General features: G+C 50.0%; 1 protein-coding gene across 2 annotated transcripts; it reads right to left on the reverse strand.

Annotated features, from left to right (window-relative positions):
- LOC134928683 (zinc finger protein 41-like) lies at positions 1–25,380 on the reverse strand. 2 transcript variants are annotated; one of them, XM_063924672.1, is made up of 3 exons: positions 25,248–25,377; positions 15,986–16,099; positions 1–3,070 (listed from the first exon to the last, which is right to left on the reverse strand). In XM_063924672.1, the coding sequence occupies exons 2-3, from the start codon at positions 16,089–16,091 to the stop codon at positions 258–260; spliced, it is 2,919 nt and encodes a 972-aa protein (XP_063780742.1). In that variant the 5' UTR covers positions 16,092–16,099; positions 25,248–25,377; the 3' UTR covers positions 1–257. The 2 variants fall into 2 exon arrangements, with proteins under 2 accessions (XP_063780742.1, XP_063780743.1); XM_063924673.1 differs by lacking the exon at positions 15,986–16,099 and having other exon boundaries at positions 25,248–25,380.
- Positions 25,381–26,345: the final 965 nt, after the last annotated feature.

The raw sequence follows: 26,345 nt of genomic DNA on the forward strand, positions 1-26,345 counted from the left end.
TAAAAAAAAATATGATTGTTATTCTTCACAGTTACAGGATTAATCAACACCAGAAACTGATCTGGACAAACACCTCTCCTAATTACAATGATGAGTTCTCTATACAGTTATGGATCCCAGGAACAATGGCCTACGTCTGTAGAGTGGACAATTATTGGTGTGCATGGATCGAGGGATGTTGTCAGGAAGATGGGGGGGAGGGTGCAGCAGTGACATAACAAAAGTGCCCACCCTGATAGGTTTCATGCATCTCCGTGTCAGCTATGTGTCTTCTTGTGTCTGCGGAGAGCGGCAGCCCCGGGAAACCCTAACCCACACTCCGGACACTTGTAGGACTTCCCGCTGTGGATCTTACAGTGTCTATTTAGAACAGAAGAGTCATTGAAGCGCTTGCCGCAGTCGGCGCACTGGAAAGGCCTCTCCCCGGTGTGCGTTATATGATGTCTGTTGAGTTTGGTGAGTTCTTTGAAGCCCTTCCCGCACTCCGCACACGTGTACGGCCTGTCTTCCGTGTGGCACCTCTGGTGAATGAGTAACTGACATCTGAACATGAAGCTTTTGCCGCACTCGTCACAGTGAAACGGCATCTTCTTGGCGTCAGAGTCTTCTGTCCTCCTTTTCTTTCTCAGACCGAGTGTCCGCTCAGTGCATATTCCAGCAGCTGGCACTGGTTTGGGGTGAGGGTCCTGTGAGGGACCAGTATCATCCTCAGGATGCAACTCACCGGCAGTGTCTGTAGCTTGTGGAGTTACATCCTCCAGCCTTACACAACCATTTGTGCCGCACCTTTCTCTCTCCACTAGATGGCATGACGTTTCTGCACTTACGGCTCCTGTAGAATCTTCCTCAGTGGGGCAGATAATCTGCGGAGAAACCTCCTGTGCAACAGTCTCACACTCACTGCTTGTGTTCAGTGCAATGGCTGTACACGACAGCTGGTGAGTGTCACACTCCACATTCTCCAACACATCACACTCAGTTTTAACACTGATTGCACTACTGGTGCAAGGGATCTGGTGAGTGTCACACTCCGCATTCTCCAACACATCACACCCATACTCGGTTTTCATATTGAGTGCACTACTGGTGTGAGGGATCAGGTGAGTGTCACACTCCGCATTCTCCAATACATCACACTCATACTCAGTTTTCACACTGATTGCACTACTGGTGTAAGGGATCGAGTGAGTGTCACACTCATACTTGGTTTTCACATTGAATGCACTACTGGTGTGAGGGATCAGGTGAGTGTCACACTCAGCATTCTCCAGCACATTACACTCATACTCAGTTTTCACATTGAGTGCACTACTGGTATGAGGGATCTGGGGAGTTTCGCACTCAGCATTTTCTAACACATTACACTCATACTCAGTTTTCACACTGAGTGCACTACTGGTGCGATGGATCGAGTGACTGTCACACTCAGCATTCTCCAACACATCACACTCATACTCAATTTTCACAATGATCGCACTACTGGTGTGAGGGATCGGGTGAGTGTCACACTCAGCATTCTCCAACACATCACACTCATACTCAATTTTCACATTGATTGCGCTACTGGTGTGAGGGATCGGGTGACTGTCACACTCATACTCGGTTTTCACATTGAGTGCACTACTGATGTGAGGGATCTGGGGAGTGTCACACTCAGCATTTTCTAACACATCACACTCATACTCAGTTTTCACACTGAGTGCACTACTGGTGTGAGGGATTGGGTGACTGTCACACTCATACTCGGTTTTCACACTGAGTGCACTACTGGTGTGAGGGATCGGGTGAGTGTCACACTCAGCATTCTCCAACACATCACACTCGGTTTTCACATTGAGTGCACTACTGATGTGAGGGATCTGGGGAGTGTCACACTCAGCATTTTCTAACACATCACACTCATACTCAGTTTTCACACTGAGTGCACTACTGGTGTGAGGGATTGGGTGACTGTCACACTCATACTCGGTTTTCACACTGAGTGCACTACTGGTGTGAGGGATCGGGTGACTGTCACACTCATACTCGGATTTCACACTGAGTGCACTACTGGTGTGAGGGATCGGGTGACTGTCAGGCTCACAGCTGAGTTCATGTAGCCTGGGACTGATAATCTTCTGATCACTGTGTACCTTGCTGTCACACTCACCGCTGGTGCTCAGGTAAGTGTCAGCACTAGTGATCAGGTTCGTCACTGTGATATCTTGGTACATACTGCCAGAATTATTTAATTCGTTGCTGTGAGATACTTTGTGAATTCTGAGTCGTGTCAGACTGGTAAAGTCTTCCCCGCACTCCGAACACCTGAAGTGACGTTTACTCCGAGCGTTTGGGCCGCAGTCTGTGGGGTCCCGGCTGATTGGGCCACATTGCTGATCATTCTCATCTTTCACTGGAGTGTGCCCTTTCTGGTGTCGGATCAGGACAGAGGAGTCGTTGAAACATTTACCACAGATGTCGCAGCGATACGGCTTCTCGCCCGTGTGAATCCGCCCATGTCTACGGAGCTTTGCGCTCTCGATAAAGCTTTTGTTGCATATGTTACAGATATACGGCCTCTCTCCTGTGTGTGAGCGCATGTGAACGACCAGAGATGATTTGCGCGGGAAGCGCTTCAAGCACACGGAGCACTGGTGCGGCTTCAGACCGCTGTGTGTGTTCTGGTGAATGAGGAGCGCGGATCTGTAACTGTAGGACTTGTCGCAGTCTGGGCAGGAGTACGGCTTGGTGCCATTGTGAACGCTCAAATGATCAACAAGAGACGGCCACAGATCGAAGGATTGCCCACAGTCAGCACAGATGTAGAGTTTATTTCCGGGTCCCGGCTCATCTGTGGCGGGCATGGCAGCCGGCTTGTGGTCCTTCCCCATAGCAGCGCCCTTACAGCCCCTCTGCTTCCGGCTCGCCCCGTTCGCCTTACTGTGACCAACATTCCTTTTCCGTTTGGTGAAATCAAAGTATATCTCCGTGGGGTACTTGGGTTTCCTCTTGCGTCTCTCTGGTAAGATGCCCTCCGCTGGGGCGTCAGCTTTCATTACTGGGGCGTCTTGTGCTGGACTCTGCCCAGTGTCTACGGAGAATAAGAAGGAATATTACAGAACACGTACGCCTGATGTGCAGCAGAATACACGCCCATTTCATAACACGGGTAAATAACCGGACTGTACGGTGTTATATATAAGTGATAAGTGTTGTTCCACAGAGGCGTGTCCTGCATTACTCACACATTATAGCCGAGGGGCAGTGAGAAGATACTGAGAGGGAGACATAGAGGACACTAATATGGACGGAGAGAGAGCAGTGATGCAGGATAATGGCGGAGTGACCAGGATATAAACAGCTGATGGGACAGAGAAGATACTGAGAGGGAGACATAGAGGACACTAATATGGACGGAGAGAGAGCAGTGATGCAGGATAATGGCGGAGTGACCAGGATATAAACAGCTGATGGGACAGAGAAGATACTGAGAGGGAGACATAGAGGACACTAATATGGACGGAGAGAGAGCGGTGATGCAGGATAATGGCGGAGTGACCAGGATATAAAGAACTGATGGGACAGAGAAGACACTGAGAGGGAGACATAGAGGACACTAATATGGACGGAGAGAGAGCAGGGATGCAGGATAACAGCGGAGTGACCAGGATATAAACAGCTGATGGGACAGAGAAGACACTGAGAGGGAGACATAGAGGACACTAATATGGACGGAGAGAGAGCAGGGATGCAGGATAACAGCGGAGTGACCAGGATATAAACAGCTGATGGGACAGAGAAGATACTGAGAGGGAGACATAGAGGACACTAATATGGACGGAGAGAGAGCGGTGATGCAGGATAATGGCGGAGTGACCAGGATATAAACAGCTGATGGGACAGAGAAGATACTGAGAGGGAGACATAGAGGACACTAATATGGACGGAGAGAGAGCGGTGATGCAGGACAACAGCGGAGTGACCAGGATATAAACAGCTGATGGGACTGAGAAGATACTGAGAGGGAGACATAGAGGACACTAATATGGACGGAGAGAGAGCGGTGATGCAGGATAATGGCGGAGTGACCAGGATATAAAGAACTGATGGGACAGAGAAGACACTGAGAGGGAGACATAGAGGACACTAATATGGACGGAGAGAGAGCAGGGATGCAGGATAACAGCGGAGTGACCAGGATATAAACAGCTGATGGGACAGAGAAGATACTGAGAGGGAGACATAGAGGACACTAATATGGACGGAGAGAGAGCGGTGATGCAGGATAATGGCGGAGTGACCAGGATATAAACAGCTGATGGGACAGAGAAGATACTGAGAGGGAGACATAGAGGACACTAATATGGACGGAGAGAGAGCGGTGATGCAGGACAACAGCGGAGTGACCAGGATATAAACAGCTGATGGGACTGAGAAGATACTGAGAGGGAGACATAGAGGACACTAATATGGACGGAGAGAGAGCGGTGATGCAGGATAATGGCGGAGTGACCAGGATATAAACAGCTGATGGGACAGAGAAGATACTGAGAGGGAGACATAGAGGACACTAATATGGACGGAGAGAGAGCGGTGATGCAGGACAACAGCGGAGTGACCAGGATATAAACAGCTGATGGGATAGAGAAGACACTGAGAGGGAGACATAGAGGACACTAATATGGACGGAGAGAGAGCGGTGATGCAGGACAACAGCGGAGTGACCAGGATATAAACAGCTGATGGGACAGAGAAGACACTGAGAGGGAGACATAGAGGACACTAATATGGACGGAGAGAGAGCGGTGATGCAGGATAATGGCGGAGTGACCAGTATATAAACAGCTGATGGGACAGAGAAGATACTGAGAGGGAGACATAGAGGACACTAATATGGACGGAGAGAGAGCGGTGATGCAGGACAACAGCGGAGTGACCAGGATATAAACAGCTGATGGGACAGAGAAGACACTGAGAGGGAGACATAGAGGACACTAATATGGACGGAGAGAGAGCGGTGATGCAGGACAACAGCAGAGTGACCAGGATATAAAGAACTGATGGGACAGAGAAGATACTGAGAGGGAGACATAGAGGACACTAATATGGACGGAGAGAGAGCAGTGATGCAGGATAATGGCGGAGTGACCAGGATATAAACAGCTGATGGGATAGAGAAGACACTGAGAGGGAGACATAGAGGACACTAATATGGACGGAGAGAGAGCGGTGATGCAGGACAACAGCGGAGTGACCAGGATATAAACAGCTGATGGGACAGAGAAGATACTGAGAGGGAGACATAGAGGACACTAATATGGACGGAGAGAGAGCAGTGATGCAGGACAACAGCGGAGTGACCAGGATATAATCAGCTGATGGGACAGAGAAGATACTGAGAGGGAGACATAGAGGACACTAATATGGACGGAGAGAGAGCAGTGATGCAGGACAACAGCGGAGTGACCAGGATATAAACAGCTGATGGGACAGAGAAGACACTGAGAGGGAGACAGAGGACACTAATATGGACGGAGAGAGAGCAGTGATGCAGGACAACAGCAGAGTGACCAGGATATAAACAGCTGATGGGACAGAGAAGATACTGAGAGGGAGACATAGAGGACACTAATATGGACGGAGAAAGAGCGGTGATGCAGGACAACAGCGGAGTGACCAGGATATAAACAGCTGATGGGACAGAGAAGATACTGAGAGGGAGACATAGAGGACACTAATATGGACGGAGAGAGAGCGGTGATGCAGGACAACAGCGGAGTGACCAGGATATAAACAGCTGATGGGACAGAGAAGATACTGAGAGGGAGACATAGAGGACACTAATATGGACGGAGAGAGAGCGGTGATGCAGGACAACAGCGGAGTGACCAGGATATAAACAGCTGATGGGATAGAGAAGACACTGAGAGGGAGACATAGAGGACAGTAATATGGACGGAGAGAGAGCAGTGATGCAGGATAATGGCGGAGTGACCAGGATATAAACAGCTGATGGGACAGAGAAGATACTGAGAGGGAGACATAGAGGACACTAATATGGACGGAGAGAGAGCGGTGATGCAGGACAACAGCGGAGTGACCAGGATATAAACAGCTGATGGGATAGAGAAGACACTGAGAGGGAGACATAGAGGACAGTAATATGGACGGAGAGAGAGCAGTGATGCAGGATAATGGCGGAGTGACCAGGATATAAACAGCTGATGGGACAGAGAAGATACTGAGAGGGAGACATAGAGGACACTAATATGGACGGAGAGAGAGCGGTGATGCAGGACAACAGCGGAGTGACCAGGATATAAACAGCTGATGGGACAGAGAAGATACTGAGAGGGAGACATAGAGGACACTAATATGGACGGAGAGAGAACGGTGATGCAGGACAACAGCGGAGTGACCAGTATATAAACAGCTGGTGGGACAGAGAAGATACTGAGAGGGAGACATAGAGGACACTAATATGGACGGAGAGAGAGCGGTGATGCAGGACAACAGCGGAGTGACCAGGATATAAACAGCTGATGGGATAGAGAAGACACTGAGAGGGAGACATAGAGGACAGTAATATGGACGGAGAGAGAGCAGTGATGCAGGATAATGGCGGAGTGACCAGGATATAAACAGCTGATGGGACAGAGAAGATACTGAGAGGGAGACATAGAGGACACTAATATGGACGGAGAGAGAGCGGTGATGCAGGACAACAGCGGAGTGACCAGGATATAAACAGCTGATGGGACAGAGAAGATACTGAGAGGGAGACATAGAGGACACTAATATGGACGGAGAGAGAGCGGTGATGCAGGACAACAGCGGAGTGACCAGGATATAAACAGCTGATGGGACAGAGAAGATACTGAGAGGGAGACATAGAGGACACTAATATGGACGGAGAGAGAGCGGTGATGCAGGACAACAGCGGAGTAACCAGTATATAAACAGCTGATGGGACAGAGAAGATACTGAGAGGGAGACATAGAGGACACTAATATGGACGGAGAGAGAGCAGTGATGCAGGATAATGGGATGGTGACCAGTATATAAAGAGATATAATTCCTTCATAAAAGTTCTCCTGTGGGATCTAAGCCCCCGTCTCCCACACGCTGCGCGAGTCTCCTCTACGTCATTGTGGGCGACATGCAGGAATACTCTCTGATCTATTAACCTCAGCAATATACAGAGATATAACTCTGCTGTAACATCTGCATATATTACAGGTACTCACAGGAGACATCACAGGATGCCGACACTCAGAGACCCTTCATCAGGTCCAATCAGGGAGTGTATCCCACTGTCTCATAATGATCGTCCCCCCCGGATCTCCGGATCCGGCTGGTGACATGTTACAGAGATCTATCACAGGGATCTGTCCTGCAGTTCCTCCACCCCAGTCATATGGGAGGATTTTTGGTCACTTACCATGGAATCCTTTTCTCTGATGCAGGCTGGGGGACACTGGAGCATGGGGATTGCAGATTTTTCTGGGGGACACTGGAGCATGGGGATTGCAGGTTGGCAGGGGGACACTGGAGTTTACTTTCAGTCACCCGCTGACCACAAAGTTCCCACCATTGGTTACAATGGAGCGCATAGGCGCTACATTGTAACACTGCCGTGTGCCGCCTGTCAGACAGTACAGGAGCACACAGCCGATCAGGAGGGTGCCACAACGTAGCGCTCCCTGATTGGCTGATGGAACCCTCTTAGACATCAGTCAGAGGGGGTTCCTGGCATTCGGGGAAAGGGGTCCCATGTGAAAACATGGGTCCCCTTTCAGTTCGTGGTCGGGTGTCCGTTTTTTTATTTTTTCAAGTACGTGGATTACAAAAGAATTACAAGCAGAGGAGCCTTCAACCATGGATTATGTGAGTATAATTTTTTCTACAGGTACACCATGGATTCTACTGGAGAAGAGGACCGACCTGCGTGGGAACATAAGGTAAGTATGTGTATATGGAGGTGTGGATGTATGCATTAAAGTTATACTTTCAAGGTGTGTGTCTTATGTTTTTATTGGGGTATTTTTTTAGTAGTAGTACTACAGGTACCAGCGGGCCCGGTTTTCCTCCGCATGCTGGTACTTGTGGTTCTCCAAGTACCAGCTAGCGGGGAGGCTTGCTGGGACTTGTAGTACTGCTACTAAAAACAATATTCATTTTTTTACACAACGGCTATCAGCCTCCCATCCGCAGCCCATGGATGGGGGGGGGGGGGCAGCCTCGGGCTTCACCCCTGGTCCTTGGGTGGCTGGAGGGGGGGGACCCCTTGATTGAAGGGGTCCCCACTCCTCCAGGGTACCCCGGCCAGGGGTGACTAGTTGGTTATGTAATGCCAGGGCCGCCGGGAGGTATATAAAAGTGTCCCCCGGCTGTGGCATTATGTATCTGGCTAGTGGAGCCCGGTGCTGGTTTCAGAAATACGGGGGACCCCTACGCTTTTTGTCCCCCGTATTTTTGGAACCAGGACCAGGCGCAGAGCCCGGTGCTGGTTGTTTAAATATGGGGGAACCTCTATCATTTCCCCCCCCATATTTTTGCAACCAGGACCGGCTCAAAGAGCCCGAGGCTGGTTTTGCTTAGGAGGGGGGACCCCACGCATTTTTTTATTTTTTTTATTTAACACTGATTTTTTTTTTTTTTTTAAAGTGCACAATGAAGCCCAGCACGGATCTCTCAGATCCGGCCGAGATTCATTGTATTAAAGTCGGCAGTGTTTTACAAGTCACTCACGTAAAACACTGCCTAAAAAAACGAATGACATCGACATCGGTAAAACCGAGAATACGGCAGCTTAGTAAATTAGTCGTACTAAATTCAAAAAGTTGCATATTTACACTTTCGATGTCATTCGTGATTGAACTTTGACCTCAAATGGAAAATTACGAATCTTAGTAAATTTACCCCTATGATGGAGGGAGAGGAAGTACAGGACAATGGCAGAATGACCAGTATATAAGGAGCTAATGGGACAGAGGAGAGACTATGATGGAGGGAGAGGAAATACAGGACAATGGCAGAGCGACCAGTATATAAGGAGCTGATGGGACAGAGGAGAGACTATGATGGAGGGAGAGAAGATACAGGACAATGGCAGAGTGACCAGTATATAAGGAGCTAATGGGACAGAGGAGAGACTATGATGGAGGGAGAGGAAATACAGGACAATGGCAGAATGACCAGTATATAAGGAGCTAATGGGACAGAGGAGACACTATGATGGAGGGAGAGGAAATACAGGACAATGGCAGAATGACCAGTATATAAGGAGCTAATGGGACAGAGGAGAGACTATGATGGAGGGAGAGGAAATACAGGACAATGGCAGAGCGACCTGTATATAAGGAGCTGATGGGACAGAGGAGAGACTATGATGGAGGGAGAGAAGATACAGGACAATGGCAGAGTGACCAGTATATAAGGAGCTGATGGGACAGGGGAGAGACTATGATGGAGGGAGAGTAGATGCAGGACAATGGTAGAGTGACCAGTATATAAGGAGCTAATGGGACAGAGGAGAGACTATGATGGAGGGAGAGGAAATACAGGACAATGGCAGAGCGACCTGTATATAAGGAGCTGATGGGACAGAGGAGAGACTATGATGGAGGGAGAGAAGATACAGGACAATGGCAGAGTGACCAGTATATAAGGAGCTGATGGGACAGGGGAGAACCTATGATGGAGGGAGAGGAGATGCAGGACAATGGCAGAGTGACCTGTACATAAGGAGCTGATGGGACAGAGGAGAGACTATGATGGAGGGAGAGGAAATACAGGACAATGGCAGAGCGACCTGTATATAAGGAGCTGATGGGACAGAGGAGAGACTATGATGGAGGGAGAGAAGATACAGGACAATGGCAGAGTGACCAGTATATAAGGAGCTGATGGGATAGGGGAGAACCTACGATGGAGGGAGAGGAGATGCAGGACAATGGCAGAGTGACCTGTACATAAGGAGCTGATGGGACAGAGGAGAGACTATGATGGAGGAAGAGGAAATACAGGACAATGGCAGAGTGACCAGTATATAAGGAGCTGATGGGACAGAGGAGAGACTATGATGGAGGGAGAGGAAATACAGGACAATGGGAGAGTTACCAGTATATAAGGAGCTGATGGGACAGAGAAGAGACTATGATGGAGGGAGAGGAGATGCAGGACAATGGGAGAGTGACCAGTATATAAGGAGCTGATGGGACAGAGGAGAGACTATGATGGAGGGAGAGGAAATACAGGACAATGGCAGAGTGACCTGTATATAAGGAGCTGATGGGACAGAGGAGACACTATGATGGAGGGAGAGGAAATACAGGACAATGGGAGAGTGACCTGTATATAAGGAGCTGATGGGATAGAGGAGAGACACTATGATGGAGGGAGAGTAGATGCAGGACAATGGCAGAGTGACCAGTATATAAGGAGCTGATGGGACATAGGAGAGACACTATGATGGAGGGAGAGTAGATGCAGGACAATGGCAGAGTGACGAGTATATAAGGAGCTGATGGGACAGAGGAGAGACTATGATGGAGGGAGAGGAGATACAGGACAATGGGAGAGTGACCAGTATATAAGGAGCTGATGGGACAGAGGAGAGACTATGATGGAGGGAGAGTCGATGCAGGACAATGGGAGAGTGACCAGTATATAAGGAGCTGATTGGACAGAGGAGAGACACTATGATGGAGGGAGAGTAGATGCAGGACAATGGCAGAGTGACCTGTATATAAGGAGCTGATGGGACAGAGGAGAGACTATGATGGAGGGAGAGGAAATACAGGACAATGGCAGAATGACCAGTATATAAGGAGCTGATGGGACAGAGGAGAGACTATGACGGAGGGAGAGGAAATACAGGACAATGGAAGAGTGACCTGTATATAAGAAGCTGATGGGACAGAGGAGAGACTATGATGGAGGGAGAGGAAATACAGGACAATGGCAGAATGACCAGTATATAAGGAGCTGATGGGACAGAGGAGAGACTATGATGGAGGGAGAGGAGATACAGGACAATGGGAGTGACCAGTATATAAGGAGCTGATGGGACAGAGGAGAGACTATGATGGAGGGAGAGTCGATGCAGGACAATGGCAGAGTGACCTGTATATAAGGAGCTGATGGGACAGAGGAGAGACTATGATGGAGGGAGAGGAAATACAGGACAATGGCAGAATGACCAGTATATAAGGAGCTGATGGGACAGAGGAGAGACTATGATGGAGGGAGAGGAAATACAGGACAATGGCAGAATGACCAGTATATAAGGAGCTGATGGGACAGAGGAGAGACTATGATGGAGGGAGAGGAGATACAGGACAATGGGAGAGTGACCAGTATATAAGGAGCTGATGGGACAGAGGAGAGACTATGATGGAGAGAGAGGAGATACAGGACAATGGCAGAGTGACCTGTATATAAGGAGCTGATGGGACAGAAGAGACACTATGAAGGAGGGAGAGGAAATACAAGACAATGGCAGAGTGACCTGTATATAAGGAGCTGATGGGACAGAGGAGAGACTATGATGGAGGGAGAGGAAATACAGGACAATGGGAGAGTTACCAGTATATAAGGAGCTGATGGGACAGAGAAGAGACTATGATGGAGGGAGAGGAGATGCAGGACAATGGGAGAGTGACCAGTATATAAGGAGCTGATGGGACAGAGGAGAGACTATGATGGAGGGAGAGGAAATACAGGACAATGGCAGAGTGACCTGTATATAAGGAGCTGATGGGACAGAGGAGACACTATGATGGAGGGAGAGGAAATACAGGACAATGGGAGAGTGACCTGTATATAAGGAGCTGATGGGATAGAGGAGAGACACTATGATGGAGGGAGAGTAGATGCAGGACAATGGCAGAGTGACCAGTATATAAGGAGCTGATGGGACATAGGAGAGACACTATGATGGAGGGAGAGTAGATGCAGGACAATGGCAGAGTGACGAGTATATAAGGAGCTGATGGGACAGAGGAGAGACTATGATGGAGGGAGAGGAGATACAGGACAATGGGAGAGTGACCAGTATATAAGGAGCTGATGGGACAGAGGAGAGACTATGATGGAGGGAGAGTCGATGCAGGACAATGGGAGAGTGACCAGTATATAAGGAGCTGATTGGACAGAGGAGAGACACTATGATGGAGGGAGAGTAGATGCAGGTCAATGGCAGAGTGACCTGTATATAAGGAGCTGATGGGACAGAGGAGAGACTATGATGGAGGGAGAGGAAATACAGGACAATGGCAGAATGACCAGTATATAAGGAGCTGATGGGACAGAGGAGAGACTATGATGGAGGGAGAGTCGATGCAGGACAATGGCAGAGTGACCTGTATATAAGGAGCTGATGGGACAGAGGAGAGACTATGATGGAGGGAGAGGAAATACAGGACAATGGCAGAATGACCAGTATATAAGGAGCTGATGGGACAGAGGAGAGACTATGATGGAGGGAGAGGAAATACAGGACAATGGCAGAATGACCAGTATATAAGGAGCTGATGGGACAGAGGAGAGACTATGATGGAGGGAGAGGAGATACAGGACAATGGGAGAGTGACCAGTATATAAGGAGCTGATGGGACAGAGGAGAGACTATGATGGAGGGAGAGTCGATGCAGGACAATGGGAGAGTGACCTGTATATAGGGGGCTGATGGGACAGAGGAGAGACTATGATGGAGGGAGAGGAAATACAGGACAATGGCAGAGTGACCTGTATATAAGGAGCTGATGGGACAGAAGAGACACTATGAAGGAGGGAGAGGAAATACAAGACAATGGCAGAGTGACCTGTATATAAGGAGCTGATGGGACAGAAGAGACACTATGATGGAGGGAGAGGAAATACAAGACAATGGCAGAGTGACCTGTATATAAGGAGCTGATGGGACAGAGGAGAGACTATGATGGAGGGAGAGGAAATACAGGACAATGGGAGAGTTACCAGTATATAAGGAGCTGATGGGACAGAGAAGAGACTATGATGGAGGGAGAGGAGATGCAGGACAATGGGAGAGTGACCAGTATATAAGGAGCTGATGGGACATAGGAGAGACACTATGATGGAGGGAGAGTAGATGCAGGACAATGGCAGAGTGACGAGTATATAAGGAGCTGATGGGACAGAGGAGAGACTATGATGGAGGGAGAGTCGATGCAGGACAATGGGAGAGTGACCAGTATATAAGGAGCTGATTGGACAGAGGAGAGACACTATGATGGAGGGAGAGTAGATGCAGGTCAATGGCAGAGTGACCTGTATATAAGGAGCTGATGGGACAGAGGAGAGACTATGATGGAGGGAGAGGAAATACAGGACAATGGCAGAATGACCAGTATATAAGGAGCTGATGGGACAGAGGAGAGACTATGACGGAGGGAGAGGAAATACAGGACAATGGAAGAGTGACCTGTATATAAGAAGCTGATGGGACAGAGGAGAGACTATGATGGAGGGAGAGGAAATGCAGGACAATGGCAGAATGACCAGTATATAAGGAGCTGATGGGACAGAGGAGAGACTATGATGGAGGGAGAGGAGATACAGGACAATGGGAGTGACCAGTATATAAGGAGCTGATGGGACAGAGGAGAGACTATGATGGAGGGAGAGTCGATGCAGGACAATGGCAGAGTGACCTGTATATAAGGAGCTGATGGGACAGAGGAGAGACTATGATGGAGGGAGAGGAAATACAGGACAATGGCAGAATGACCAGTATATAAGGAGCTGATGGGACAGAGGAGAGACTATGATGGAGGGAGAGGAAATACAGGACAATGGCAGAATGACCAGTATATAAGGAGCTGATGGGACAGAGGAGAGACTATGATGGAGGGAGAGGAGATACAGGACAATGGGAGAGTGACCAGTATATAAGGAGCTGATGGGACAGAGGAGAGACTATGATGGAGGGAGAGTCGATGCAGGACAATGGGAGAGTGACCTGTATATAGGGGGCTGATGGGACAGAGGAGAGACTATGATGGAGGGAGAGGAAATACAGGACAATGGCAGAGTGACCTGTATATAAGGAGCTGATGGGACAGAAGAGACACTATGAAGGAGGGAGAGGAAATACAAGACAATGGCAGAGTGACCTGTATATAAGGAGCTGATGGGACAGAAGAGACACTATGATGGAGGGAGAGGAAATACAAGACAATGGCAGAGTGACCTGTATATAAGGAGCAGATGGGACAGAGGAGAGACTATGATGGAGAGAGGAGATACAGGACAATGGCAGAGTGACCTGTATATAAGGAGCTGATGGGACAGAGGAGACACTATGATGGAGGGAGAGTAGATGCAGGACAATGGCAGAGTGACCTGTATATAAGGAGCAGATGGGACAGAGGAGAGACTATGATGGAGGGAGAGGAGATGCAGGACAATGGCAGAGTGACCAGTATATAAGGAGCTGATGGGACAGAGGAGAGACTATGATGGGGGGAGAGGAAATACAGGACAATGGCAGAGTGACCTGTATATAAGGAGCTGATGGGACAGAAGAGACACTATGATGGAGGGAGAGGAAATACAAGACAATGGCAGAGTGACCTGTATATAAGGAGCAGATGGGACAGAGGAGAGACTATGATGGAGAGAGAGGAGATACAGGACAATGGCAGTGACCTGTATATAAGGAGCTGATGGGACAGAGGAGACACTATGATGGAGGGAGAGTAGATGCAGGACAATGGCAGAGTGACCTGTATATAAGGAGCAGATGGGACAGAGGAGAGACTATGATGGAGGGAGAGGAGATACAGGACAATGGGAGAGTGACCTGTATATAAGGAGCTGATGGGACAGAGGAGAGACTATGATGGAGAGAGAGGAGATACAGGACAATGGGAGAGTGACCTGTATATAAGGAGCTGATGGGACAGAGGAGAGACTATGATGGAGAGAGAGGAGATACAGGACAATGGCAGAGTGACCTGTATATAAGGAGCTGATGGGACAGAGGAGAGACTATGATGGGGGAGAGGAAATACAGGACAATGGGAGAGTGACCAGTATATAAGGGACTGATGGGACAGAGGAGAGACTATGATGGAGGGAGAGTAGATGCAGGACAATGGCAGAGTAACCAGTATATAAGGAGCTGATGGGACAGAGGAGAGACACTATGATGGAGGGAGAGGAGATGCAGGACAATGGCAGAGTGACCAGTATATAAGGAGCTGATGGGACAGAGGAGACACTATGATGGAGGGAGAGTAGATGCAGGACAATGGCAGAGTAACCAGTATATAAGGAGCTGATGGGACAGAGGAGAGACACTATGATGGAGGGAGAGGAGATGCAGGACAACGGCAGAGTGACCAGTATATAAGGAGCTGGTGGGACAGAGGAGACACTATGATGGAGGGAGAGGAGATGCAGGACAATGGCAGAGTGACCAGTATATAAGGAGCTGATGGGACAGAGGAGAGACTATGATGGAGGGAGAGTAGATGCAGGACAATGGCAGAGTAACCAGTATATAAGGAGGTGATGGGACAGAGGAGAGACTATGATGGAGGGAGAGTAGATGCAGGACAATGGCAGAGTGACCAGTATATAAGGGGCTGATGGGACATACAGAACACTAAGGGGTATTTTTACTAAGTTCAGGTTTTCAAATGTTGAGCTGTTGCCCACAGCAACCAATCAGATTCTGACTATTATCTTCTAGAATGTGTTAGATAAATTATAAGAATCAAAATGGTTTCTACGGGCAACACCTTGACATTAGAATACCCGCACTTCAGTAAATATACCCCTAAGATGGAGGGATACAGGACTGACGCAGCCGCTACATTAACACCTGAGGGGGCGGTTCCCAATATGAACACAATTTACATTGTGCGATGGAAAACTATATGGAATTATAGAAGTAAAACCCTTCCTATGAAGATGTTACAGGACCGGGAGAATGTATCTGATACAGCTACACGCAGAACACATGATATGCCATCACCTGCTCCGGGGCGTTCCGGTGTTCTACCACAGCGTGATTCCGGAACTTGTGACGTACACGTCTCCTCTCCTCTCTTGGTCTTCAGCAGAATCTCAGGAGAGCCCATATTTATATCTGCAGAGGGGAAAATAAGAATTTACTCACCGGTAATTCTATTTCTCGTAGTCCGTAGTGGATGCTGGGAACTCCGTAAGGACCATGGGGAATAGCGGGCTCCGAAGGAGGCTGGGCACTCTAGAAAGATTTATGACTACCTGGTGTGCACTGGCTCCTCCCACTATGACCCTCCTCCAAGCCTCAGTTAGGACACTGTGCCCGGACGAGCTGACATAATAAGGAAGGATTTTGAATCCCGGGTAAGACTCATACCAGCCACACCAGCCACACCGTATAACTCGTGATACTATATCCAGTTTGACAGTATGAAAACAACTGAGCCTCTCAACAGATGGCTCAACAATAACCCTTTAGTTAGCAATAACTATTTACAAGTATTGCAGACAATCCGCAATTGGGATGGGCGCCCAGCATCCACTACGGACTACGAGAAATAGAATTACCGGTGAGTAAATTCTTATTTTCTCTGACGTCCTAGTGGATGCTGGGAACTCCGTAAGAACCATGGGGATTATACCAAAGCTCCCAAACGGGCGGGAGAGTGCGGATGACTCTGCAGCACCGAATGAGAGAACTCCAGGTCCTCCTCAGCCAGGGTATCAAATTTGTAGAATTTAGCAAACGTGTTTGCCCCTGACCAAGTAGCTGCTCGGCAAAGTTGTAAAACCGAGACCCCTCGGGCAGCCGCCCAAGATGAGCCCACCTTCCTTGTGGAATGGGCATTTACAGATTTTGGCTGTGGCAGGCCTGCCACAGAATGTGCAAGCTGAATTGTACTACAAATCCAGCGAGCAATAGTCTGCTTAGAAGCAGGAGCACCCAGCTTGTTGGGTGCATACAGGATAAACAGCGAGTCAGATTTTCTGACTCCAGCCGTCCTGGAAACATATTTTCAGGGCCCTGACAACGTCTAGCAACTTGGAGTCCTCCAAATCCCTAGTAGCCGCAGGCACCACAATAGGCTGGTTCAGGTGAAACGCTGACACCACCTTAGGGAGAAACTGGGGACGAGTCCTCAATTCTGCCCTATCCATATGGAAAATCAGATAAGGGCTTTTACATGATAAAGCCGCCAATTCTGACACTCGCCTGGCTGAAGCCAAGGCCAATAACATGACCACTTTCCACGTGAGATATTTCAGATCCACGGTTTTTAGTGGCTCAAACCAATGTGATTTTAAGAAACTCAACACCACGTTGAGATCCCAAGGTGCCACAGGAGGCACAAACGGGGGCTGAATATGCAGCACTCCTTTCACAAATGTCTGAACTTCAGGTACTGAAGCTAGTTCTTTTTGAAAGAAAATCGACAGAGCCGAGATCTTTACTTTAATGGAGCCCAGTTTTAGGCCCATATCCACTCCTGCTTGCAGGAAATGCAGAAATCGACCCAGCTGAAATTCCTCTGTTGGGGCCTTTTTTGCCTCGCACCATGCAACATATTTCCGCCATATGCGGTGATAATGCTTTGCCGTAACATCTTTCCTGGCTTTAATAAGCGTAGGAATGACTTCTTCCGGAATACCCTTTTCCTTCAGGATCCGGCGTTCAACCGCCATGCCGTCAAACGCAGCCGCGGTAAGTCTTGGAACAGACAGGGCCCCTGCTGTAGCAGGTCCTGTCTGAGCGGTAGAGGCCACGGGTCCTCTGAGAGCATCTCTTGAAGTTCCGGGTACCACGCTCGTCTTGGCCAATCCGGAACCACGAGAATTGTGTTTACTCCTCGCTTTCTTATTATTCTCAATACCTTTGGTATGAGAGGCAGAGGAGGGAACACATAAACCGACTGGTACACCCACGGTGTCACTAGAGCGTCCACAGCTATCGCCTGAGGGTCCCTTGACCTGGCGCAATATCTTTTAACTTTTTGTTGAGGCGGGACGCCATCATGTCCACCTGTGGTTTTTCCCAACGGTTTACCAGCATCTGGAAGACTTCTGGATGAAGTCCCCACTCTCCCGGGTGGAGGTCGTGTCTGCTGAGGAAGTCTGCTTCCCAGTTGTCCACTCCCGAAATGAACACTGCTGACAGTGCTAGAACATTATTCTCCGCCCATCGGAGAATTCTTGTGGCTTCTGCCATCGCCATCCTGCTTCTTGTGCCTCCCTGTCGATTTACATGGGCGACTGCCGTGATGTTGTCTGACTGGATCAGCACCGGCTGGTGTAGGAGCAGGGATTTTGCTTGACTTAGGGCATTGTAAATGGCCCTTAATTCCAGAATATTTATGTGAAGGGAAGTCTCCTGACTCGACCATAGTCCTTGGAAGTTTCTTCCCTGTGTGACTGCCCCCCAGCCTCGAAGGCTGGCATCCGTGGTCACCAGGACCCAGTCCTGTATGCCGAACCTGCGGCCCTCTAGAAGATGGGCACTCTGCAGCCACCACAGTAGAGACACCCTGGTTCTTGGAGACAGGGTTATTAAGCGATGCATCTGAAGATGCGATCCGGACCATTGGTCCAACAGGTCCCACTGAAAGATTCTGGCATGGAACCTGCCGAAGGGAATTGCTTCGTAAGAAGCTACCATCTTTCCCAGGACCCGCGTGCAGTGATGCACTGATACCTGTTTTGGTTTCAGGAGGTCTCTGACTAGAGATGACAGCTCCTTGGCTTTCTCCTCCGGGAGAAACACTTTTTTCTGTTCTGTATCCAGAATCATACCCAGGAACAGTAGCCGTGTCGTCGGAACCAGCTGTGACTTTGGGATATTCAGAATCCAGCCGTGCTGGTGCAGCACTTCCTGAGATAGTGCTACTCCCACCAACAACTGTTCCTTGGACCTCGCCTTTATTAGGAGATCGTCCAAGTACGGGATAATTAAAACTCCCTTTTTTCGAAGGAGTATCATCATTTCCGCCATAACCTTGGTAAATACCCTCGGTGCCGTGGACAGTCCAAACGGCAGCGTCTGGAATTGGTAATGGCAATCCTGTACCACAAATCTGAGGTACTCCTGGTGAGGATGGTAAATGGGGACATGTAGGTAAGCATCCTTGATGTCCAGGGATACCATGTAATCCCCCTCGTCCAGGCTTGCAATAACCGCCCTGAGCGATTCCATCTTGAACTTGAATTTTTTTATGTATGTGTTCAAGGATTTCAAATTTAAAATGGGTCTCACCGAACCGTCCGGTTTCGGTACCACAAACAGTGTGGAATAGTAACCCCCGGCCTTGTTGAAGTAGGGGTACCTTGATTATCACCTGCTGGGAATACAGCTTGTGAATTGCCGCTAGCACCGCCTCCCTGTCTGAGGGAGCAATCGGCAAGGCAGATTTTAGGAACCGGTGGGGTGGAGACGCCTCGAATTCCAGTTTGTACCCCTGAGATACTATTTGAAGGATCCAGGGATCCACCTGTGAGCGAGCCCACTGATCGCTGAAATTCTTGAGGCGGCCCCCCACCGTACCTGGCTCCGCCTGTGGAGCCCCACCGTCATGCGGCGGACTTGGAAGAAGAAGCGGGGGAGGACTTTTGCTCCTGGGAACCTGCTGTTTGTTGCAGCCTTTTTCCCCTACCTCTGCCTCTGGACAGAAAAGACCCGCCTTTTCCACGCTTGTTTTTCTGGGTCCGAAAGGACTGAACCTGATAAAACGGCGCCTTCTTAGGCTGTGAGGGGACATGGGGTAAAAATGCTGACTTCCCAGACGTTGCTGTGGAAACTAGGTCCGAGAGACCATCCCCAAATAATTCCTCACCCTTATATGGCAAAACTTCCATGTGCCTTTTAGAATCTGCATCTCCTGTCCACTGGCGAGTCCATAAGCCTCTCCTAGCAGAAATGGACAATGCACTTACTTTAGATGCCAGTCGGCAGATTTCCCTCTGTGCATCTCTCATGTATAAGACTGAGTCTTTTATATGCTCTATGGTTAGCAGGATTGTGTCTCTGTCTAATGTGTCAATATTTTCTGACAGGGAATCTGACCACGCAGCGGCAGCACTGCACATCCAAGCTGACGCAATAGCTGGCCTAAGTATAATGCCTGAGTGTGTATATACAGACTTCAGGATCGCCTCCTGCTTTCTATCAGCAAGTTCCTTGAGGGCGGCCGTATCCGGAGACGGTAGTGCCACCTTTTTAGACAAACGTGTGAGCGCTTTATCCACTCTAGGGGGTGTTTCCCAACGTGACCTATCCTCTGGCGGGAAAGGGAACGCCATTAGTACCTTCTTAGGAATTACCAATTTTTTATCAGGGGAAGCCCACGCTTCTTCACACACTTCATTTAATTCCTCTGACGGGGGAAAAACTACGGGTAGTTTTTTCTCCCCAAACATAATACCCTTTTTAGTGGTACCTGTATTTATATCAGAAATGTGTAACAGCTCTTTCATTGCCTCAATCATGCAGTGAATGGCCTTAGTGGGCATCAGGTTAGACTCATCGTCGTCGACACTGGTGTCAGTATCAGTGTCGACATCTGGGTCTGCGGTCTGAGGTAGCGGGCGTTTTAGAGCCCCTGATGACCTGTGAGACGCCTGGATAGGCACGAGCTGAGAAGTCGGCTGTCCCACATTTGGCATGTCGTCAAATTTCTTATGTAAGGAGTCTATACGTGCACTCATTTCTTTCCATATGCTCAACCACTCAGGTGTCTGCCCCGCAGGGGGTGACATCCCTTCTAAAGGCATCTGCTCCGTCTCCACATCATTATCCTCATCAAACATGTCGACACAGCCGTACCGACACACCGCACACACACAGGGAATGCTCCAACAGAGGACAGGACCCACAAAAGCCCTTTGGAGGGACAGAGTGAGAGTATGCCAGCACACACCAGAGCGCTATATAATGCAGGGACTAACTGAGTTATGTCCCCTATAGCTGCTTTTTCTATATAAATGTATACTGCGCCTAAATTTAGTGCCCCCCCTCTCTTTTTTACCCTTTTCTGTAGTGTAGACTGCAGGGGAGAGCCAGGGAGCTTCCTTCCAGCGGAGCTGTGAGGGAAAATGGCGCCAGTGTGCTGAGGGAGATAGCTCCGCCCCTTTTCCGCGGACTATTCTCCCGCTTTTTCCTATATTCTGGCAGGAGTATTTTCCACATATATAGCCTCTGGGGCTATATATTGTGGTATTTTTTGCCAGCCAAGGTGTTATTATTGCTTCTCAGGGCGCCCCCCCCCCCTGCTTCTCAGGGCGCCCCCCCCCCCCAGCGCCCTGCACCCTCAGTGACCGGAGTGTGAAGTGTGTGTGAGGAGCAATGGCGCACAGCTGCAGTGCTGTGCGCTACCTTGGTGAAGACTGATGTCTTCTGCCGCCGATTTTCCGGACCTCTTCTTGCTTCTGGCTCTGTAAGGGGGACGGCGGCGCGGCTCCGGGACCGAACACCAAGGCTGGGCCTGCGGTCGATCCCTCTGGAGCTAATGGTGTCCAGTAGCCTAAGAAGCCCAAGCTGGCTGCAAGCAGGCAGGTTCGCTTCTTCTCCCCTTAGTCCCTCGCTGCAGTGAGCCTGTTGCCAGCAGGTCTCACTGAAAATAAAAAACCTAATTTCTATACTTTCTTTCTAAAGGCTCAGGAGAGCCCCTAGTGTGCATCCAACCTCGGCCGGGCACAAAATCTAACTGAGGCTTGGAGGAGGGTCATAGTGAGAGGAGCCAGTGCACACCAGGTAGTCATAAATCTTTCTAGAGTGCCCAGCCTCCTTCGGAGCCCGCTATTCCCCATGGTCCTTACGGAGTTCCCAGCATCCACTAGGACGTCAGAGAAATAAGTGTTAGCTTCCCGGGAACATGTCCCCTATTCTGTCACTGCCACCTACTCAGTCCCTGACTAGTCCTCATCCTCACCTACTCAGTCCCTGACTCGTCCTCATCCTCACCTACTCAGTCCCTGACTCGTCCTCATCCTCACCTACTCAGTCCCTGACCCATCCACATCTACTCAGTCCCTGACTCATCCACATCTACTCAGTCCCTGACTCATCCACATCTACTCAGTCCCTGACTCATCCACATCTACTCAGTCCCTGACTCATCCACATCTACTCAGTCCCTGACTCATCCACATCTACTCAGTCCCTGACTCATCCACATCTACTCAGTCCCTGACTCATCTTCATCCTCACCTACTCAGTCCCTGACTCATCTTCATTCTCGCCTACTCAGTCCCTCACTAGTCCTCATCCTCACCTACTCAGTCCCTGACTAGTCCTCATCCTCACCTACTCAGTCCCTGACTCATCCTCACCTACTCAGTCCCTGACTCATCCTCACCTACTCAGTCCCTGACTCATCCACATCTACTCAGTCCCTGACTCATCCACATCTACTCAGTCCCTGACTCATCCACATCTACTCAGTCCCTGACTCATCCACATCTACTCAGTCCCTGACTCATCCACATCTACCCAGTCCCTGACTCATCCACATCTACTCAGTCCCTGACTCATCCACATCTACTCAGTCCCTGACTCATCTTCATCCTCACCTACTCAGTCCCGGACTCATCTTCATTCTCGCCTACTCAGTCCCTCACTAGTCCTCACCTACTCAGTCCATCACTAGTCCTCATTCTCACCTACTCAGTCCCTCACTAGTCCTCATTCTCACCTACTCAGTCCCTGACTCATCCTCACCTACTCAGTCCCTGACTCGTCCTCACCTACTCAGTCCCTGACTCGTCCTCACCTACTCAGTCCCTGACTCGTCCTCATCCTCACATACTCAGTCCCTGACTACTCCTCATCCTCACCTACTCAGTCCCTGACTAGTCCTCATCCTCACCTACTCAGTCCCGGACTAGTCCTCATCTACTCAGTCCCTGACTCATCCACATCTACTCAGTCCCTGACTCATCCACATCTACTCAGTCCCTGACTCATCCACATCTACTCAGTCCCTGACTCATCCAAATCTACTCAGTCCCTGACTCATCCACATCTACTCAGTCCCTGACTCATCCACATCTACTCAGTCCCTGACTCATCCACATCTACTCAGTCCCTGACTCATCCACATCTACTCAGTCCCTGACTCATCCACATCTACTCAGTCCCTGACTCATCCACATCTACTCAGTCCCTGACTCATCTTCATCCTCACCTACTCAGTCCCTGACTCATCTTCATTCTCGCCTACTCAGTCCCTCACTAGTCCTCATCCTCACCTACTCAGTCCATCACTAGTCTTCATTCTCACCTACTCAGTCCCTCACTAGTCCTCATTCTCACCTACTCAGTCCCTCACTAGTCCTCATTCTCACCTACTCAGTCCCTGACTCATCCTCACCTACTCAGTCCCTGACTAGTCCTCACCTACTCAGTCCCTGACTAGTCCTCATCCTCACCTACTCAGTCCCTGACTAGTCCTCATCCTCACCTACTCAGTCCCTGACTAGTCCTCATTCTCACCTACTCAGTCCCTGACTAGTCCTCATCCTCACCTACTCAGTCCCGGACTAGTCCTCATCCTCACCTACTCAGTCCCGGACTAGTCCTCATCCTCACCTACTCAGTCCCTGACTCGTCCTCATCCTCACCTACTCAGTCCCTGACTAGTCCTCATTCTCACCTACTCAGTCCCTGACTAGTCCTCATCCTCACCTACTCAGTCCCTGACTAGTCCTCATCCTCACCTACTCAGTCCGACTCATCCTCACCTACTCAGTCCCTGACTCATCCTCATTCTCACCTCAGTCCCTGACAAGTCCTCATCCTCACCTACTCAGTCCCTGACTAGTCCTCATTATCACCTATTCAGTCCCTGACTAGTACTCATTCTCACCTACTCAGTCCCTGACTCGTCCTCATTCTCACCTCAGTCCCTGACTAGTCCTTATTCTCACCTACTCAGTCCCTGACTAGTCCTCATTCTCACCTACGCAGTCCCTGACTAGTCCTCATTCTCACCTACGCAGTCCCTGACTCGTCCTCATTCTCACCTCAGTCCCTGACTAGTCCTCATTCTCACCTACGCAGTCCCTGACTCGTCCTCATTCTCACCTACTCAGTCCCTGACTAGTCCTTATCCTCACCTACTCAATACCTGACTAGTCCTCATTATCACCTATTCAGTCCCTGACTAGTCCTCATTCTCACCTCCTCAGTCCCTGACTAGTCCTCATTCTCAGAACTGGTCCAGCTTCTCATCTGATCCATGTATGTAATATAATGAGGTACATGGGATGGCTCACCCGCCTCCATCTGTAAGTTCTTGTCGGTGCCTCCAGACTCAGCTCATTGTTGCATATACATATTGTCATCAGACTGTATACAGGGTGTGCAATGTTCTCCTGATGAAGGGAGGCTGTATACAGACGGGGTAATGCTCTGCTAGTGGAGAAGGGCTGTGTACAGACTGTGCAATGCTCTGCAGGTGGAGGGGGGAACTACACAGGCAGCAATGCTCTGCAGGTGGAGTGGGGACTGTACACAGGGTACAATGCTCTGCAGGTGGAGGGGAGCTGCATACAGGGTGCAATGCTCTGCAGGTGGAGGGGGGACTGTACACAGGGTGCAATGCTTGGCAGGTGGAGGGGGGACTGTATACAGGGTGCAATGCTCTGCAGGTGGAGGGGGGACTGTACACAGGGTGCAATGCTCTGCAGATGGAGGTGGGACTGTACACAGGGTGCAATGCTCTGCAGGTGGATGGGGACTGTATACAGGGTGCAATGCTCTGCAGGTGGAGGGGGCTGTATACAAACTGTGCAATGCTCTGCAGGTGGAGGGGGAGCTGTATACAGGGTGCAATGCTCTGCAGGTGGAGGGGGACTGTACACAGGGTGCAATGCTCTGCAGGTGGAGGGGGGACTGTACACAGTGTGCAATGCTCTGCAGGTGGAGGGGGCTGTACACAGGGTGCAATGCCCTGCAGGTGGAGGGGGACTGTATACAGGGTGCAATGCTCTGCAGGTGGGGGGGGCTGTACACAGGGTGCAATGCTCTGCATGTGGAGGGGGACTGTACACAGGGTGCAATGCTCTGCATGTGGAGGGGGTGTACACAGGGTGCAATGCTCTGCATGTGGAGGGGGCTGTACACAGGGTGCAATGCTCTGCAGGTAGAGGGGGCTGTACACAGGGTGCAATGCCCTGCAGGTGGGCGGCGCTGCGGAGCCGGCGTTGGTCATGTGACAGAGTGATACTCGGCAGCGCTGTGGGATGGAAGCTGCTCCCTTCCCCCCCTGTGACTCACTCACCCTGCCCGGGTCACCGCATACTCCCGGGCGCAGGAATCCTGGTGTCTCCCTCTCGGATCCTCCCAGCTGAGGGCGGCGGTTGACGTCACAGTCATGTGACCGAGCACCACGTGACCGCCAGTGCCGGCTGCAGCAGCAGCAGCAACAGAGGGGGCGGGGGAGAGAGAGACACACGCCCCCATGTCATATACATACCCCCATGTGATAATTACACAGCACTGTGTATACTGGGTACAGCCACCCCTGTGTAATGTCCTGTATATACCCCCACGGCACAGCCATCACCCCCCTCCCCCTTCGTGTCATACATCACACCACACCCCATACATACCTTCATGGAACAGCCACCCCCATCTATTAAATACACCCCACCCCATGTAATACATGCCCTCATGGCACATCCATCACCCCCCCCCCCCCCCTCATATAACACATACCCTCATGGAACAGCCACCCCCCAACTGTTAAATCACACCCCACCCCATGTAATACATACCCTCATGGCATAGCCATCACACACACGCACCCCATCTAATACATCACCCTCCCCCATGTGATACATACCCTCATGGCATAGCCATCACCCCCCCCCCCCATCTAATACATCACCCTCCTACATGTGATACATACCCTCATAGCATAGCCATCACCCCCCCCCTCATGTAATACATACCCTCATGGCACATCCATCACACCCCCCCCCCACACCCCCATGTAATACATACCCTCATGGCATAGCCATCACCCCCCCCCCCAATCTAATACATCACCCTCCCCCATGTGATACACACCCTCATGGCATAGCCATCACACCCCCCCCCCCATCTAATATATCACCCTCCCCCATGTGATACATACCCTCATGGCATAGCCATCACCCTCCCCCATGTGATACATACCCTCATATCATAGCCATCACCCCCCCTCCCATCTAATACATCACCCTCCCCCATGTGATACATACCCTCATGACCTAGCCATCACCCCCCCATCTAATACATCACCCTCCCCCATGTGATACATACCCTCATGACCTAGCCATCACCCCCCCCATCTAATACATCACCCTCCCCCATGTGATACATACCCTCATGACCT

Source organism: Pseudophryne corroboree, chromosome 5, assembly GCF_028390025.1.
Source record: "Pseudophryne corroboree isolate aPseCor3 chromosome 5, aPseCor3.hap2, whole genome shotgun sequence".
Classification (NCBI taxonomy): domain Eukaryota; kingdom Metazoa; phylum Chordata; class Amphibia; order Anura; family Myobatrachidae; genus Pseudophryne; species Pseudophryne corroboree.

Excerpts from the sequence above, each read along its gene's own strand:
- LOC134928683 (XM_063924672.1), bottom strand. The coding sequence starts at position 16,091 with ATGGGCTCTCCTGAGATTCTGCTGAAGACCAAGAGAGGAGAGGAGACG. Across the intron at positions 3,071-15,985 it reads ACCGGAACGCCCCGGAGCAG|ACACTGGGCAGAGTCCAGCA; the intron begins GTGATGGCATAT and ends TATTCTCCGTAG.